General features: G+C 41.3%; 1 protein-coding gene across 1 annotated transcript in view; it reads left to right on the forward strand.

Moving 5' to 3' along the window:
- The window catches only part of PTCHD4 (patched domain containing 4), a 208,640-nt gene that overhangs the window by 46,332 nt on the left and 145,968 nt on the right, over positions 1–16,340 (forward strand). The window contains 1 exon segment of the mRNA XM_029596049.1: positions 4,419–4,899. Coding sequence (XP_029451909.1) covers positions 4,419–4,899 — 481 coding nt within the window.

Consider the following 16,340-nt stretch of genomic DNA (forward strand, 5'->3'; position numbering starts at 1 on the left):
CCCTGTGAACTGCATACTTCTCTTTCCCAACAATGACTAGGCACCCTTAGGAAATATGTCCAGAGGTCCCGGAGCAAAACAGGAAGGAGGCCCTACAGATGAGGGGAGAGGAATCTGCACCTGATTTAGGCTGAGGCCTGTAGCTGCTAGTTAGTAAGGGAGTGTGGCTGATGCACCAGTGCAGGGTCTGGTGGTGGTGATTGATGGTCATCTGCAGCCAGCACAACTGCTGATCCAGCAGGAAGAATATAATAAAACATAGTAAAACATAATAAAACAAAATAAGACATATTAACACAATAGAACGTAATAGGGCAATTCAATTGACTTTGTTAACGCTAAGAAGTATCTTAACCTTCTGAGATCTTGCTGCTAAGTGTAATGTTACACATAACAGCAACCATTTGAGCAGGTTTTTAGTTCATACACTTAGCAGCAAGCCCTCAGTAGGTTAAAATCCTTCTTAGTAACAGAGTCAATTGAATTACCCCATTATGTTCTATTATGTTAATATGTCTAATTATGTTTTACTATGTTTTTATGTTTTATTATATTTTATGGTTAGGTTTTTATTATGTTTTATGTTTGCTTTATTAAGTATGATTTGTTTGTTTTTGACTTATCATGTTTGTTTTACCAATTTATGAATGTATTTTGTAAATCACTTAGAAATGGTGATAAGCGATACATACATTTATAAACAAATAAATAAATAAATAAATAAATAAATAAGAACTGAGTGCTCTTCCTTTTCTAAACTGGTGGTGTCGGTGAATAGAGACAAAAGTGTGTGGCAAGCCATCAACTGGTATGCACAGATATGTGATGTGTAGTATGATACAAACTGTGTATTCCATTTATGAGAGAGGTGAGGTAATAAGACGTGATTCAATCTGTGGAACACCCATTTGCTGTAAGGGATTGCAAGGCCATATATAGATTCCCAGAGATAAATTGGCTTTTGCACAAAGGTCCTTTACAGCAGGGTGTCTACCTAGTGATAAGGGCTCAGAGGTAGCCCCAGTGGCTGTGAAGTATGTGTTGGATTGTACATTGGATTCCAAGCCATCAATAGTCATGATGCAGCCACAAGGTAAAGATCCTTGTTGGAAAAAAGGCATAGATAGTTTCTAACACTCTACTCACAGTTGGCCTGTGAATTTCATTAAAAAATGTGCTAAATGATATGGCAGGCCATGACCCAGGGGTTTTAGAAGGAAGGAGGATTCTTGCAGTTATTGGCAGAAACAGGGTATTGTTGAGTGGCAGAACAAAAGTGAAGCCTGTAATGGAAGCAGGAAATAGAAATATCATTTTGATTTCTACCGGTTGGATCTATAGGGAACTTACCTCCGGCCTACATGAAGCTGGTCTAACCATTCCATCTCCTTGTGGCACAGCTCCTGGGCCTTCTTCTTTAGATCCTCAATCTATATAGAGGAGAATTAGGAATAAAATTCTCTTATTTCAATATTGATGGTTCTGTGACTGCCTCAATGGTATGTTTCCATTTTTTACAGTTCATCCTTGACCCATTTTTACCATGGATCATTGTCATCCATTTACACATCAGTATAAGTTATTTCACTTTTGCCATATCCTCTACCCCCATCCCCACCCTCTACTTCCAACTCAACACCCCCCCCTCCCCCCCACATACACACATAATAAATAGGAGGGCTTCTTTCCCTCACCACCGGGAATGCCAGCCTGGCCAAGTCCCTAGTGATGAAATTTGGTTATCTTGCAAAAAGACCATTTTGGAATAAGCCTGCCTCAGCAAAATCAGAAGTGTGCAAAAATGTAGGTGTGTACTAAAAATTCTTGAGCATGTGCATAATATCGCATGTATATAAAGCACATACCTAAGGGAGCATCGGTACACATATTTTAGAATCTGCACAGATGGATCCACGCAGATTCTAAAATACTATATCAAATCTGATTGGACCCATGTAGGTTTGAAAGTTTTCCTCCCCTTGCATAAATTTTCACAACAATATTCTGCATACAAATTAACTGTTGTAATTCTGTGTGGATAATTTTCAAAGCAAGCATGTACATGCAAGTTCATCTTGAAAATTGGTGTAAGTTATGCGCATATTTGTTGACTCATTTATGTGAACTGTTATAAAATTATCCCTTAAATAAAACTTAAACAAGGAGCACAAATGAAATATAGACAATAGTATTGACTTTTCTGTTAGAGGACCAATAGTTAAAGGACATCCTACAGACCAGACCTGACCTTTCTAGGAAGGGGTGGGACTTTAATGGTTACCTAGATAAGTTTTAACCTGGAAGTGAGCTTAAGTTTGCTGAGTGTGTTGTTCCTTCTTTCTTGAGGCTTTCTGATCACATCAGCACAACTCCTTATGATGAAAACCATATATAGTATATAAGAACATAAGAAGTGCTATGCTGGGTCAGACCAAAGTCCTTTCAGCCCAGTATTCTATTTCCAACAGTGACTAGTCTAGTCACAAGTGCTGGTTTTACCAAGTCAACCTGGCTAATAACAGTTTATGGATTTTTCCTTCAGGAACTTGTTCAATCCTCTTTTGAACCCCACTATGTTAATTGCTTCAACCATGTCCTCCAGCAACAGATTCCATAGTTTGATTTTATGTTGCGTGAAAAAATACTTTCTACTATTTGGTTTAAATCTATTTAGTATTTTTCTATCTCCGTTTTCCATGCAAAATATCTTTGCGTGCTAACACGGCATTATTTCTACTTCACAGTTAAGTGTTTCACCTGTAGGGCATGTTGGTTCCACTGTACACATTTGGTTCAGACCCTGAACAACAAGATTGAGCCAGACATTGGCTACTCTGACAATATTTACTTTATACAATGTCAGCTTAGTACTTGGAAATTCTGTCAAAGCTATTATCTAGAATCTATATACAAAAGAATGTTAGCATTAATTCCCATGTTAAATATTTTCTAGCAAATGCCCAGGAACAACATGCACTGTTTGCGTTTGCATTATTGTTACTCCCAGCTCCTTGATGGCTATGCTATTGTGCAAGCAAATAACCTGAATGAAAACAAAATGTAATGGCGCCCATTTTATAATAATGCTATAGTTGACTTTCTTGTCAGTGGCTACATTAGCACATACCACTGGCTCCTCTACTCTCTGGTCCAAAAATTCCCCACTCCCTGATAACCCAAAAGAGATCTAGGCCCAAACCCCAACCCCTATTCCAGAGGGCCTTCTGGCCCACTCACTACAAATATCAAAAGGGTTTCTGTTTTGATCCACATTATATCAAAAGAACATGTACCTACTCCCTCCATGACAATCAAAGGGTTTTAGCATGAATGTCACTGTACTAGTGGTACAATTTTGGTTTTAATGCTTTTGCTGGCAAAAAGGACACCATTTTCCTTTTCCTGTTGAAGATCCAGAAGACAGTTTAGATGGTTGAGTGGAGTTTGGGAGGCAAGTTTCTATTCTAAAGGTCCTTTTGATTTGTAGAGGTGGGTGGAGGGTCGGCGATGCCCTTTTGATGTCATGGTGGGATGAGAAAATAAGGCATTGAAGATCATTTTGATGTTGTGAGGATGGATAATGTATAGATATAAGCCTTGAAAGTGCTTTCTTTGTATGGGGATGGAGCGTATAGGTCAAGAATGTTCAGAAGGTAGGAGTATGCTCCCAGAGGTCTTTTGATGCTTGTAGGGGATAGGGGGTCAAGAGTTGGAGTGTGCAGGCTGGGAAGCCCTTTTGTGTCTTTTGAGAAAGGAATTCCTGATATTAACTGTCCCTTTCACTTTGGGCCAGGCACTGTGGAGCAATGAAACCTGAGCTGCCTAGCACAGCAGCATTAGCATAGTCATGCTGTTTTTAATATGGGCATAGTAAATTTGCTGTATTCTGCATCACATTCATTTTCTACATCAAACATTAAGAGAGTAAGTTACAAAGTCATTTATGCACATAAATGGCTATTCTTATAAATATTGACCCAGGCTCAGGGCAGGTTAAAATACACATGTAACCCAATTTCAAGTAAACTTTTACATGCATTGAGGAAAGGTGTTCTGGGGACCAAGTTGGGGCAGAGTTGGCACTTAAAAAGTGTACATGAAGTGTACATGCATAAGTCGCGCCCTCCAAAGAGGAGGTGTAAATGTATGCAAGTGGATGTGTGCACACTCAGCCAATTACCAGAGCATTTTCAGAGCAAGCTTACATGTGTATATTCACTTTGAAAATACTCAGCAAAGATTTTAACAGGAAGGTAAACTGGATATATATATATGCACAAAAAATGAGGCTTTCTGTGCACAATAGACTAGTCAAAGATAAAGACAGCAGTTGAAATGAAGTTCAGTAACTGTAAAGAATGTTATTGAAAAATGTTTTTAATCCATTAATTATATGTTTTTGCTTTTTTTTTTTTAAGGATGGCAGAAATAGTTTCATTGGACATCAACTTGGCGGAGTTTTGGAAGTGCCAAACAGCAAGGACCTGAGAGTGAAGTCAGCCAGGGCCGTCCAAATGACGTACTACCTCCAAACCTACGACTCTGCCATCCAAGACCTTATTAGTGAGAAATGGGAGAGCGAATTCTGTAGACTTATCTATAAAATGCAAAAAGAACACCTAAACATACATATGTACTCACTAACATCCTTCAGCCTGCTGAAGGACTTTCAGAAAACAATTTCTCTGTCTCAGAGTAAGATCCTGGTAAGCCTGGTGCTGATTCTGATGACTGCAACGCTTTCTAGCTCCATGAAAGACTGCCTTCGCAGTAAGCCTTTTCTGGGACTGCTGGGAGTACTTACCATCTGCATCTCCAGTGTCACTGCGGCAGGGATATTTTTCATTATGGATGGAAAGTATAACTCCACTCTGCTGGGAATCCCTTTCTTCGCTATGGGTAATCATTTATGTTCATCATAATAGATTCACTTTCTTAAAGGCAGGACTGTAAGAGTTGTTGCTCTAGATTATAAAGTATAGTTTGTACATTCAAATGAAAATCTTCCTCCTTTTATCTTTTTGTCTTGTACCAAATTTCCAACAATAAAAAAAAAAAAAGAAAGGTTGAAGAATTTCAGACCATGCACAGGGAGCATTTGCATTCGTCTGTTAGAAAGCAAAAAGACAAATCACGAAGTAAGGCCACGCAGCACAACATAGAAAATGAACATCTGTTAAGTGACAGAAAATTAAACATCTGATTAAAAAAAGAGAAATGAAAAAGAAAAGAACAGAAAACAAAGAAAGCAAGAGAGAGAAAATGTTGTAAATGGTATTGCAATATCTCAAAAACAGATGTATGATTTGCATTTAGTCAACTATCCAGGAGAAATGGACAGATATTAAGGTATAGTTAAGGTAACATACGAGAGTTTATTTAAAGAGTGGGAGAAAGACTAGCAGAAAGCTCTCCCATTCTTTGCTACTCTAAAGGCAGAAAAGAAGATGTTACCCGATAGTAAAATGTTTAGTTTCAATGAGAAGCTGCTCACATGTGGAAAAGTAAGGCTTGTTGATTTTGTGTATGCCTGTGGAAGAGCATATTTTGGATTCAATATTGGGAAGCAAGATTGCTGTTTGTTGGCTGGAGATGTGCGGAGTGAATTTTCATGAAGGTGCTCAGAGGATAGACAAGCAGCTATTTTTAAGAGAAGTTTCATCTGCAGTTTAGGTGGCAGTTCAAAATTCTTTGAAATATATAAGCTATAAGATATAAAGTCAAAGATAGATTTCATCCCACTGTACCTGCACTCAGAGTTAGCAGCTCGACTTAGCCGGTCAGCACTGAAAATTCATGTCACCCCAACCCAACCACAGGACATTTTGGCTAAATATAGCTTCCTAATAGTGATATAATTCATGCTCTTTTGTTTTGCTGCCTTACGAGCCTAACTTTTTAAATGCAAGTTAAATCATCTTTGCATGCATAAAGAGCATTTTATGGGCATAAGTATTGAAACGAAACAAAATACAATTTTAAAAAGCAATGAAAGAAACCCCAGAAACATGAAATGAAACAAATACAGTTTGTCTCATGAACTACTTCCTAATGAATGTAGGTGGCTATATTTAGCCACGTAGCAGAGGTAAATTTTCAAAAGCTCAGGTCTAGCCAACTAAATCAAATGTTTAGCAGACTGTACCCTTCTGAAAATCTATCCTTTTTGCAAGCTCCAAACAGAACAAAACCTGGTTTCTGGGTCTGTTTTACATTGAAATTGTAAGTTGGTAAACTTGTACGGATATGTGAAAGATACATTTCTCATGAATGAAATAATTTTGTAAAAATTCATCCGTTTTCTCTTGTTATGACAACTTTTGTCATAGAATTCATTGTCAAATAATTTTGTGAAACAGTAGCACATTTCTATAAAACAAATAGCAAAAGCTTGCAAAGGATGATGCAGGATCAATTGCCATTTAAAATATACTTTCCGTGGATATAAAATGATACATTTTTGTTCTGTGTAAAGCACCCTTGCATACAGCACCACAAACAAACCTATAAATTGATAATTAAGAAGGCAATTTTCAAACTGTTCATACTAGGATAAACCTGAATTCTCTCATCAATTTGAAGCCTCTGTGTTTGAATTGTGGCATCTGAGGCAAAGGGAGAAAAGATAGAAAGAAATACATCAAAGACGGAGAGAAAGAAAAGGAGGGGAGAGAATCCAAAAATAGCAATGGAGACAGGGGAAACCTTAGGAAGACCCATTATCAAAAGAAAAGCCATGCAGCGGCCCATATTTGTGATTTTTAGCCCTAAGCCACTCTGCTGGGCCTGTCTGAGACAAGTCATCCACATATACAACTCAAAAGGCATTATAGCCTTATGTGAGGAAATTAAAGATGGCATTGATCCTCTGACAGGCAGGTCTTATAACATACTTGGCCTTGTCAAGCTTGTCAGCTAGTTACATTTCTTAGCCTCTAAGTCTTTTCAGTCCAGTGTGAATGTAAGTGAAGGAATGAAGTATACTACATGTGTATTTTAAAATTGTATTTTTCTTTTGTTTCTTGTTTATTTCATTTTTTTTTTGTTTACCTAAAATGAAATAAGCAAGAAAAAAGGAAAACAAAACCAAATGAAAATCCCCCTCCTCCTACCTCCCCCCATGGCCCCTCTAACCTCCTTCCACTCTATCTCTTAGCCCATCAATGGGTTTTCTAGAGGCAGGAGCAAACCCCAATTAATCTTGTACCTCAGCTCCAGCTTTTAAAAATGGCTGCCAGTCAACATGAGGCTGATGCCGTTATGTTGTATGGCAGATTCCTGCAGGAAAAGTCCATAAAACATTATTAGCCAAAGAGAGTAGGAAAAGCCATTGCTATCCCTGGAAGTGAAAAACAAGAATTAGATCTACTTTTTAGGATCTTCTGGGTTCTTGTGACTCAGACTGGCCACTATCAGAGACAGGATGGACCTGGTCTGACCCAGCATTTCTTATGTTCTTATGATATACTATTATGTTATCAAAAGAACATTTGGACTGTTAAAAATGTTTTAGGGTTTGGATAAATCAAATAGTATCTTACAGTATTAAACCCACAAAGTGGAGGTCACGTGGTGTGATGTGAGCGACCAGACATGCTCTGTGCCGCTTCAGGGCCCTGCTCCTCCTTTACCTATTTTTCTTTTAATTTAAGTGGTCTTCTGTTAACCCACAGTTGAGCAAGTGCTCCCATTATCTACCCGGCGGCTTTTTGGGGCATTTTAGCGCTGTTTGGCATACTGGATGGTAGCTAAACCGGTGAGAAAGAAGAAGAACCGTATTACATCTATGATGGCGTTGGGCACCAGCAGCCCACCATCTCTGGCAGCTGGTGAAGACAATCTTGCTGATGCAACTGGTACAATTTTGCAAGCCCTGGATGACAAAATGGGGGTGATTTATGAATGATTCGACAACTTGCAAACCCTTCTTGCCGCTAACAGCACCAGGCTGGGGGAAGTGGAGACACATCGTACGGAGGTGGATGAAAGGGTGCAGTCTTTGGAACGTGGCTGTGGAAACTGCATCTCTGGTGAAGGCCTCCGATCAGCTTGAAGATCTCGAAAATCAATCGAGACGCAACAATTTGAGCTTTATAGGACTACTGGAGGCCATTTCCGATCGTAACCTATGCACCATTCTAGAGGCTTGGTTGCCTCAAGCATTGGAAATGCCTGCCTCCCTCGGGCCTATCATAATAGAGCATGCCATCGCCTAGAGGGGAAATCTTCTGACTCAGGCCAACCTAGGTCTGTAATAGCTAAATTTCTCAATTTCCTCCATAAAGACAAACTTCTGTGATGCTATCATAAACAAGGTACTCTGCAGTATGAAAATCACCCAATTCTCTTGTTTGCTGATTATTCTGCGGCAGTATCCGCAAAACAGCGGGAGTTTGGACTGGTGTGCTCAATGCTTATAAAGCACTACATTCGATTTATTCTCCAGTTCCCTGCCAAGCTATGAGTAACCCTCCAGAATGCTTCTCATAGAAAATTATAGAAATGATGGCAGAAAAAGAACAATCGGCCCATCCAGTCTGCCCAGCAAGCTCCCACACTTATTTTCCCATACTTATCTGTTTGACTGACCACCAAGTTCAGGGCCCTTGTTGGTAACTGTTTGATTCAAATTTCCTGCCTCCCCCTGCCATTGATGCAGAGAGTACTGTTGGAGTTGCATCAAAGGTGAGCATAAGGCTTAATGGTTATGGGTAGTAACCACCGCATTAAGCAAGTTACCCCGATGCTTGTTTACCCAGACTGCACAGATCCATGCCTTGTTGGATGTTGTCTGAATGTAAATCCTCTTTTCCACATTTCTCCCTCCCGTTAAAGCAGAAAGCAACGCTGTATATGCATTCAAAGTGATGTATCAGGCTTAATTGGTTTAGGGTAGTAACCGCCGCAATAAGCAAGCTACCCCCACGCTTATTTGTTTATCCAGACTGTGTAGTTCAGTCCTTGTTGGTTGTTGTCTGAAATCAAATCCTCTTTTCCACATTTCCACTTGCCTTTGAAGCAGAGAGCAATGTTGGAGTTGCATTAACCATGTGAAGGCTTTTTGAGTAAGGGTAGTAATTACCAGATAGTAGCCTCCATTCCAGCAAGCCACCCCCATGGCTCTTCTCATCATTCCCATCTTCTAGCCTTTGTGGATCCACAGTGTTTATCCCATACTCCTTTGAAATCCTTCACAGTTTTAGTCTTCACCATTTCCTCTGGAAGGGCATTCCAGGCATTCATTTGATTCTGCAGCAGAGGCCCAAACTTTTTTTCACCCTTAAATGAGCATGTCTGTTCCATTTTGTGGATCTAGTGGCATAAGAACCCTCTTGTAGGGTTGGATGCTTTTGAAATGTCATTATATGATTACCTGTGAAAGCAGTCATGTTCTTACATATTATGGTTGTGTTTTTTCCTGAGACCACTTCTTGTTTCTTTTTGCATTGATGGAGGGGGAAGTGGTTCATACAACCTCTCTAGCTGTTTTAGCTAGTTTGTGGTTTGTACCATGTTTTATAGTGGGATTCTTGTTGGTTATAGGAGGCGGGAGGGTGGGGGAGAAAAGAGGGGAGGGGTTCTAATTAGAGCTATGACTCTGGAAGGCATTGGAGAAGTTATTGGGTTCAAAAAAATTTTATTTGTCGAGGTGAGTTCAGTTGAGGACGGGTCTAGGCTGGGGGGCCCAACCCTTTAATAAGGTACTGTGTGCTCTTTTACTATATATTCTCTCTCAAATGCTATAAAGATGACTTCTGCTATTCACTGTATTACTTGGAATGTTGGGGGCTTGGGCTGTGCAATTAAACACTATAAATGTCTCCAAACTTTGCGACATTGGGAAGCTCAGATAGCTATGCTTCAAGAGACACATTTGGATTTAACTGAGCATGCTAAGTTGAACAAGCAATCAGTGGGGAAGGTATACTCTGCGCAGTCTAGTACTCAAGAAGCAGGGTGTTGCCCTATTGTTTGGGAAACAAGTTCCTTTTGTGGATTCTAAGGTAATTTCAGACTCTGGGGGGCGTTATTGATAGTGGAAGGTACAATCTGTGGACACCCTATTGTGTTTTGAAACATCTATGCTTCCAATACCTATGACCATCACTTTTTGTCCAGCTTGCGACCCTGATTTTAGCATACAATGATACACCCTTAATATTAGGTGGAGATTTTAATTATGTTCATGATAGACACTTTGATCATTCTTCTGTTAGTGGGGGCCCTGCCATGAAATCAGGTAGCGGGATTAACTACCTTTGCAAAAATTTTGAATTAGTGGACATATGGTGAGTGTTGAACCCAGGTGTCCAAGAATACACACGTGTCCCGAAACCATCATACTTTTTCCCATATCGACTACCTTTTGCTTAGTACGCTTTTGGTTACTCAAGTTCAGGATGCTACATAGGATCCCTTATAGTTTTGGATCACGCACTCGTGTGGGTGGGCCTGTTAGGTATTCAGCCTGGTGGTTTCCCAAACATCTCTATTCCAACTTGGGATTCTGCAGTTATCTCAAGAAGCAGTGGGATCTCTACATAGATACTAATGCATGCCATCAGGAATCTCCCATCTTATTTTGGGAAACTGCCAAAGTCGTACTGCGAGGCGACATAATTTTGTATATGGCTGCACATAAGAAAGTCCTTATTATAGAAATACTAGCTCTTGAAAAACAACTCACCTGTGTGAAACGGCTAATGGAAGCAGATCCCACCCCTGCACATATTCTTGCCTATTCCTCAATTAGGGATTAATTAGATACCTTATTACATCAGCGGGCGAAGAAAGGCACTATGAACTATAAATTCAAGTTGTACCATTTTGGTAATAAAATAGGAAAACCTCTGGTTAATTTAGTAAAAAGGTGGACAGGTGCTCGATTTATTACCACTATGAGGGATGTTCAGGGGAAACTTGTGAACTCTGGTAAGGCAGTATGTCAGGTTTTACGGGAATATTATCAGGCCTTATACATAGCACAGCCAGTTGACGCCCCACAGCACAGCCAGTTGACGTCCTGACTTACAGTCCTGACTTTCCCTCCCTGAGTTGTCGGATGACTAATTGACTCAATTGAACCAGCCTATTCAGCTGCAAGAGATTTTAGATGCCATTAAAACTACCAAATTATCCAAAGTGCCAGGACTAAATGGCTTTCCCTCCGAATTTTAAAAATCCTAGCTCAACAGGTAGCTTTACCATTAGGAGAAATGTTTAAGACATTAACAGAACTTGAACTATTCCCGCTAGCACCAAATAGGGCGATGATTATGGTATTGCCTATAGAGGGCTGCGATCCACAACTGCCTGTCTTGTATTGCCCAATTTCTCTTTTAAATTTTGATGTTAAACTTTTAGCCAAGATTTTAGCCACACGGCTAGCCAAATACATTCCTGTCCTGGTTGGGGCAGACCAAGTTGGCTTTGTTCCTGGCCGATATAGTGTTACCAATATCCATAGGTTTTAGCTTCTATGGAATGGCGCTGTCGATGTAAGAAGCAGATGTTGGTGTTGAGTTTAGACACAGAAAAAGCCTTTGACAAGCTGGAATGGCTATTTTTTATGCTAATTTTGCAGGCCTATGGTATTGGTTTTTTATTTTTTGCACAAGCGGTCTGCACCCTTTATAATAACCCTAGGGCAGCTCTTTAAGTGAATGCTTATCTTTCCGATGATATTCTCTTGGGGGTGTGGTATAAGGCAAGGCTGCTCTCTATCCCCTTTACTTTTATACTAGCCTTAGAACCTCTTTTATGCAGTCTTTGAACTAATAATGCCATTGAGGGAATCACTGTAGTAATGCAAGCAGGTCTGGCTTCTGAATTTAAACTTGCAGCCTTTGTAGATGATATCCTCCTTCACTTCACCAACCCCATGCAGTCCCTTGAGGAGTTTCTTAAGGAAATTTCCATCTGTGGCTTGTTAGCTGGGATGAAATTAAACCTAGACAAATCAAAAGGGCTAACACTCTCTCCAGCTATTAGGGATGTGCAGAGCAAAATTTTATGTTCATATTTTTTATGTCCGAAAGGGGGTCCCACTTGCGGCCAATATGGACATAAAAAAAATCCAATGAGTTGGGTATATGTACATATGTGCAAAAAAAAAAATTAAACCCCCTCACCCTCCTTAATCCCCCCCCCAGACTTACCACAACTCCCTGGTGATCGAGCGAGGAGTGAGGACGTCATTTCTGCAATCCTTGGCGAGAAGCATGTGACGTCGGTGGCACGTCGAGTGACGCGGCGTCACGTGATTCCCGGCTCGTTCGCGCCGGACGGCTCGTTCGGCCCAAAAAGAACTTTTGGCCAGCTTGGGGGGGCCTCCTGACCGTCCGGCGCGAACTTGCCGGGAATCACGTGACGTCGCGTCTGAGTGACGCGGCGCCACGTGATTCCCGGCGAGTTCGCGCCGGACGGCTCGTTCGGCCCAAAAAGAACTTTTGGCCAGCTTGGGGGGGTCAGGAGGCCCCCCCAAGCTGGCCAAAAGTTCTTTTTGGGCCGAACGAGCCGTCCGGCGCGAACGAGCCGGGAATCACGTGACGCCGGCGTCACTCGACGTGCCGCTGACGTCACATGCTTCTCGCCAAGGATTGCAGAAATGGCGTCCTCACTCCTCGCTCCATCACCAGGGAGTTGTGGTAAGTCGGGGGGGGGGATTAAGGAGGGTGAGGGGGTTTATATTTTTATTTTGGCTCAACAATCGCGATTTCCCACATATCGAACATATCTATGTTCGATATGTGGGAAATCCGATCGTTTATGTCGAATCAATTTTTTAAGTAAAAAAAAAATATGAGTTGCGTTTTACTAATGCGGTCAATCCAAATGCACACCCCTACCAGCTATGCAACAACTCTGGGGGGCAAATTTCCCTATGCGCTGGGTCACAGAATCTATGAGGTACTTGGGGATTTTACTGTATGCTGATCTGAGTTGCATTTACTGATCCAATTTTAATAAGCTACTACAGAATATGCAATCACTTTTACGAAATTGGCATGATTTCCCAGTATTTCTTACAGGCCGAACAGCTCTTTTCCAAATGTTTATTTTACCTAAATGGCTTTATTTCTTTCAAACTTTCCCATGTATTTTAAAAGTCCAAGACATCCAGAACTTCTACCGAGTGCTTTGACATTTCCTTTGGAGGGGAAAGAAGCCCAGTATAACACTAATGAGTAAGTGGGATACTGGTGGAATGGGGCTCGGTGATATAAGAGCTTATAATCTTGCTTCTAATTTACGCCTTGTATCTGATTGACTTTTCACTACAGGCTATTATGTTTCTCTGCACTTAGAACATAGTTACTTAGGAGCCCTCAGCCCGGGAGCAGTGTTACATTCATCTCGCTCAGCCTTTACCAGATTTTTATCAGTAGAATATTAGTTCTTCCTCTCAAGCATGCTTGGAAGCAATTATGCTCCTTCTTATGCCTTAAGTCTACTATCTCCCAGTTCCTGCCATTAACAGGCAATGTGAATTTTCCCCCTGGTCTTTACTCCTGAGTACTCACCACTTGGGCTACTTCAGGTGTTTTCTTGTTATCTAAATGATGTGGGTCAGATAAAATCCTTTCCTGATCTTCAAGTAGAATTTTCCTTGAATGCTAAACATTACTTTCAATATGTGCAGGTACGCCATTACATACAATCCTTAGGGGTGTCCAATTGGTCTCAAGCGCCCAGGGAATTCTTGACAGATCTTTTTGATTTTGAAGACCCGGCCCGACTCTCTATTTCTTTTTTGTATAGACAAATCAGAGAGTGTAAACCTAAGGAGGCCTATGAGTCTTCCCTACGAGGGTGAGCCAATGAACTGGGGCTCCAATTTCCTGCTGAGCACCAAGTATGGTATTTCAGTAGACTCTGGTCTATTACTAGCTGGATGGACTTGTGAGAAATGCAATATAAATTTCTAGCAAGATATTATGTCTCTCAGATATTAGCACAGAAATGTTGGTTAACTACTACAGCCATGTGTTTAAAGTATACTCAGGTGGAGGGTACTTTGGGTCATTGTTTTTGGTCATGTTCTCATATCACGAGTTTCTGGGAGAATATAGTGAGGTATATATACCATGTGACAAAAATTCAATTACCCCTCTGTCCCAAGATTATATTGTTCGATCTCTTGTTGGGGGTAGCAGTGGGAAAACCTTCTGTAAAACTGTGGATCCGTAAAGTACTTTTACTGGGGAAAAAAGCTATTCTGCAAAACTGGATTAAGGTGGACCCCCTCACATTATCTCAATGGCATGTGTTGGTTCATAACTTATGCCTCTTTGAGAAGTACGTTGAGCATGTGGATACAACAAAGAAGACCAGGACCTTCTTGCCAGTTTGGGATCTCTAGATACAGTCTCTCCCTCATTGGACAAGGAGCATGATTCAGAATGACTTTGCTGGACCTATCGCTTTCAAACCCATTTGAGAACTTACTCACATTTCGTTATTGCCTTCCGGGGGGGGGGGGGAGGGGGTTTCAGTGGGGTAACTAGGGTTTGGTATTGTTGGGGCACCAATCAGGACCACCCAGTGTTTCCGAGATGTATTGTTTGTATTTAAAATCTAATAAAATAGATTTAAACATAAACTCACAAAGTGGTTGACATTGTGCTTTGTCTGCTGTATACTTCAAAGTATAGCAGCAAGGTATTGCATTCCAGTCAGACATGATTGTTGATCACTTTCCCATAAATGTGTGAACAATCAATATATATGTCTAATTCCAAAAAGGCAGGGAAATAAGAGTCATATTGGTTTGAAGGCTTATTTTTCTTTCACAAAGGTCTACTTGTTTCCTTTCTACTCCTACTGATTTATTTGCTTTCTAATGACTTCATGACAGTGAAGGATGGTATCTTCAGCCTATTGGTTAGTTAAGTGTCCATTCTGAAAAAGCATGGCTTGATATAAATTAGCCAAGCTATAATTAATGAAGGCTCTGGTTACCCAGTTTACATAATTTAAAACAGATATTTAATATTGTCAGGGTGCTTACCTCACCTCATCTCTCCTCACCAGCCCTTCTTATTTGTCCACCCACCAATTAATCTTGGGGTTAGGGTTCTAGGTTATGCTCACCCCCACCTCCCATGGTAACCCTAGACCTCCCTACCACCACCCAATGTACCACCTGCAACCCCCTAGTCTTTTAACCAAGTCTCTTGTTGATGCCTCTTCAAATTCCATCCCAGCAGAACTTCTTGGACTGGTTGTGGTGCCTCTATTGGTGATTCCTTTGGTATCCACTCAGTGCTCTCTGGCCACTCATCCATGCCAGTCACTGGTCCTCCTCAGCCTCACTTGCTGGGTTCTCCACAGCACCACCTTCTGGGCTCTCTGCAGTTCCTTCCTCTGGGTTCTCCTGTGCAGTCTCACTCACTGGGGTCGTCATGGTACCTCTCACTTGGCACTTTATCTCCTCTGTTGCTGTCCTTTTCATGCCCTCTCTCTCTGGGCTTCTCATGGGAGCTGTTTCTGGACTCTTGGTAGTGTGTGGCACCCTACAGGGTCTTCCTCAGGACCTATTGTAGCTCTGACTTCCAACTTCTCAATACTATCCGCTCCTGGGAAGTTTGTGTCACCCTCCCCAAAGCTCTCTGTAACCTTTCTCTCAGGGTTCTTCACAACTCCCTTCTATGGGATTCTCTTAGAAGCAGTCTCTGGACTCCTGGTAGTGTTTGGGCACTTTACAAGGTCTTCCTCATGAGAACCATTGGAGCACCAATCTCAGACTGCTGCCATGCCTCAGTCACCTCATGGGACATCTCTGCTAGCAACTTTTCCAGTTTCTCCAGGAATTGGTGGCACTCCTTGTCCAGCCATTCTAGGTATTTGCTCCCTTGCCATGCCTCATACTGCTACATTCTGGTGCTGCAGTATCCCAACTGCTCCAGGTTTTCCTGCAGCTGCACACCTTGAACTGCAGAGTAGCTTGCATGCTGGAAGAGAACCTCACCCTGTTCCCATTCGCTGCACTCACAGACCACTCTGAAAGCTTTTCAGGGCCACTCCCTGCTCAGCACAGCCTTGTTGCACCAATGTTCCTTCCAGTTTTTCTTTATCAAGGCAAAAAAAAAAAAAAGCCTGCATAAACAGCAATAATAATCACTTTTAAATCCCTATCTACCTCCCAGAAGAACTTCTCTCTTTATCCAGTTCAAACCTACCACTTTCTGGTTGTCCTTGCAACCAGGCTCACTCACAGTTTCCTCTCTACCTGAAATGTTTTTTCTTCAATGAAGCTTCTGATCCATACCTTTTCACAAGCCACTATGCTCTAAGCACTCCTGTGCACTGTACTTTGTTTTAGAGCACCAGGCCCTCTG

This window comes from Rhinatrema bivittatum, chromosome 3 (genome assembly GCF_901001135.1).
Source record: "Rhinatrema bivittatum chromosome 3, aRhiBiv1.1, whole genome shotgun sequence".
Lineage (NCBI taxonomy): Eukaryota > Metazoa > Chordata > Amphibia > Gymnophiona > Rhinatrematidae > Rhinatrema > Rhinatrema bivittatum.